The 3,344-nt window shown below is 35.1% G+C and overlaps 1 protein-coding gene and 1 long non-coding RNA gene across 2 annotated transcripts in view; one reads left to right on the forward strand and one right to left on the reverse strand.

Moving 5' to 3' along the window:
• The window catches only part of pex5la (peroxisomal biogenesis factor 5-like a), a 105,430-nt gene that overhangs the window by 63,216 nt on the left and 38,870 nt on the right, over positions 1–3,344 (forward strand). The window contains exons 6-7 of the mRNA XM_024278765.2: positions 1,722–1,815; positions 2,083–2,112. Of these exons, the coding sequence (XP_024134533.1) occupies positions 1,722–1,815; positions 2,083–2,112 (124 nt within the window). The remainder of the gene's footprint in view (positions 1–1,721; positions 1,816–2,082; positions 2,113–3,344) is intronic.
• Positions 1–3,344, reverse strand: part of LOC112150433 — a 69,870-nt gene that overhangs the window by 37,404 nt on the left and 29,122 nt on the right. The gene's annotated exons all lie outside the window — the stretch shown is intronic.

Below are 3,344 nucleotides of genomic sequence, written 5' to 3' on the forward strand. Positions count from 1 at the left end.
TTTAAGGTGATCACCACAACACTACTTTGAGAAGGGGAGGGGGGCATTGCAGCAGAAGCTGAAAGTTCCAGGGATTCTAGTGTTAAGTAATTTATTCGTAAATTGGGGTGAAAAGTATTTGGTCACAAACAAGCTAGATTTCTGTCTCTCACAGACCTGTAACTTTTTCTGTAAGAGGATCTTCTCTCCTCCACTCGTTACCTGTATTAATGACACCTGTTTGAACTCGTCATCTATAGAAAAGACACCTGTGCACAACCTCAAACAGTCACACTCCACTCAGACCAAAGAGCTGTCTAAAATGACAACAGAAACAAAATAGTTGACCTGCACCAGACTTTAAAGACTGAATCTGCAATAAGTAAGCAGCTTGGTGTGAAGATATCAACTGTAGGAGCAATTATTAGGAAACAGAAGACCAACAAGACCACTGATGATCTCCCTCCATCTGGGGCTGACCTTACCCCGTGGGGTCAAAATGATGTGAAGAACAGTGAGCAATAATTCCAAAAGTATCAAAGACTACCACCATCAGTAACAAACTACAACCCCCCTGCTAAAGCCGGTACATGTGCAGACCCGTCTAAAGTTTGCTAGAGAGCATTTGGATGATCCAGAAGAGGATTGGGACAATGTCATATGGTCAGATCAAACCAACATAAAACTTTTTGGTACGAACTCTACTGTTTGGAGGAGAAAGAATGCTGAGTTGCATACCTACTGTAAAGCATGGGGGTGGAAGCATCATGTTTTGGGGCTGTTTTTCAGCAAAGGGACCAGGATGACTGAATGGGGCAATGTATGATTAGATTTAGAGTGAAAACCTCCTTTTATCAGCACTGAAGATGAAACATGGCTGGATCTTTCAGCATAACAACCATCTCAAACACACTAACGGGTAATGAAGGAGTGGCTTCATAAGAGGCATTTTAAAGCCCTGGAGTGTCCTAGCCAGTCTCCAGATCTCAACTCCAAAGAAAATCTTTGGAGGGAGTTGAAAGTTTGTGTTTCCCAGCATCAGCCCCAAAACGTCACTGCTCTAGAGGAGATCTGTAGGAGGAATGGACCAAAATACCAGCAACAGTTTGTGAAAACCTCATGAAGATTTACAGAAAAATTTGACTGCTGTCACTGCAAACAAAGGGGATATAGTATTGAGTTGACCTTTTGTTATCGACCAAATACAATGTGATTTTCTGGATGTTTTTTCCTTATTTTGTGTCTCACAGTTGAAGTATACCTTTGATGAAAACTGCCGGCCTCTCTCATCTTTTTAAGTGGGAGAACTTGCAAAATTGGTGGCTGACTAAATACTTTTTTGCCCTATTGTACTAGTTCAAGTATTCACTAAAATACACAAAAATAAAATAAAATAAAATAATGTTGGACACATCAGAATTTACATCAATTTTTTTATGTTTATTTTTAAAATTCAAGCTAAAAACCCCACTACTGTACAATTTCCAAAAACGAAATTATCTTTTGCTTAATTTTTTTTAAGTTATTTTTAACATTTTCAAAAATCATGCAATTAGAACAAATTTAAATCGATGAATGTCGAATGTGAAAGTCTGACTTAAAAAGTCTAATCATGCTCTACTGCTACAGAAATGTGTTTTTTAAAACGTAAAGTCAGATTTTTTATTTTTTTTGGCAAAACTGTATGAATAATTTGATGCATGGGATAAGAAAAATGAATGCGTTATTGTCCTCTTCCTAAGGTCCATAGATTGCAAAACCCAATTAGACTCATCCAATAAGAACACCTTGGAAGCGAATACCAAAGTCGAGCCGGAGTCCGCCCTTGCATCTCAAGTAAGTGTTGTCTGTAACAGTATCAGGAGGTAATTATCATGGCGTGCTCTCTGTCTGCACTTGAACTCTTCAAGTGCAAGAATACATATCTCCAATGTGTTTTTCAAGCACTTTGATCAATGGTAACCTAACTATATTAACTCCATTACATTATGAGTATAACACCTGCATGTTAATGCTGTCTGAATACTCAAGTTTGTATACCCTGTTGTGTTGTTGTTGTTAACCCACCGTTTTGTCCTAACGCCTACAATTCTTCCATTTCAGCTCAACAGGCAGTATATTAGTGGAAGACATGTAAGCCTCCCTATGCATCATTTCATATAAGAATGAAAGATCTGCACATTTACACCAGCTCAACACATCTCACTGAGTTTTAGTTTAAAGTAAATAAAAATACTTTCCGAACCAAAAGACTTTAGGCCCAAAATATGCATAATTTCTGGTGCTTTAAAGCTCAAGATTGAAGCATTTACTTCTTTTGGTAAAGCATATTACAAAACTTGTCTGTTTCCCCCAAGTTAAATAATAATTTGATGACAAGTCACAGTGTTCAGCATCAGTTTCCAGTTTGGCTTCTACCACACACACAGCTGCACAAACTGCATGCAAAGAGGAGACATGTCTTGCATGATATTTTCATACTGTCGACTAACAGAAATTGGACTAAAACTTTACATTTTAAGGAAAAATCCACCCCTATTCTTCAGGTAAATTCTCATACATGACAGTAAAATCTACTAACATTGACTAAGAAAATTATTTAAAAAAATGTGACCAAAAAAACAAGGGCTCCATTAAATGTAGAATTGAATGCCATTTTAGTTTTCAATTTATCAATTATTTCAGTTAAGATCATATTAAGGCAAAAACTGAAGAAATGTTTGAGTGATACAGATATACTCAGTATTATTACTTAAAAAAAATCTGCACTTTATCAGAACATAACTGGATTATGAAAACAGTGCAAATCTGTAAAATGAAGTAACTATGTAGGGATGGGATTATATAACTTTGCTTCTTCACATTCTTTTTCAAGCAATGAATCAATTTCTACTTGACTTTAGTTAATAATAACCAAATTAAGTGACTTAAGTGTGTCTTTTTTGTGTGAATTTCATTATTTCTTAATGAGTTTTATGAATCTGTATGATTTTTTTTGTCTTTTATTGTCCATAAATTTTATTTATTTAAGGATCCCCATTAGTCTTAGCCGAAGGTGAGACTCTTCATGGGGTCCACATTAAAAGAATAAATGCATTGATCATTATAACCTCATCAAAAATACATACATTATTAAAACCTACATAATACATAAATCATTAAAATCAATACAGTGAAATATATTAATGCAAAATAAAACCCTAGAATAAGACAAACAATCTTATTAAAATAAATGACTCATTTGTGAAGCGAAATTACATTATGAATTCCAGAGTTTTTTTAGATAAACTTTAAAACTATGATGGTATTTTGATACCGCAGCTTCTGAATGGAGAATGTTCCAATATGTAATTGATCTACATATA

The sequence above is a fragment of the Oryzias melastigma genome, linkage group LG4, assembly GCF_002922805.2.
Source record: "Oryzias melastigma strain HK-1 linkage group LG4, ASM292280v2, whole genome shotgun sequence".
NCBI classification, from domain to species: domain Eukaryota; kingdom Metazoa; phylum Chordata; class Actinopteri; order Beloniformes; family Adrianichthyidae; genus Oryzias; species Oryzias melastigma.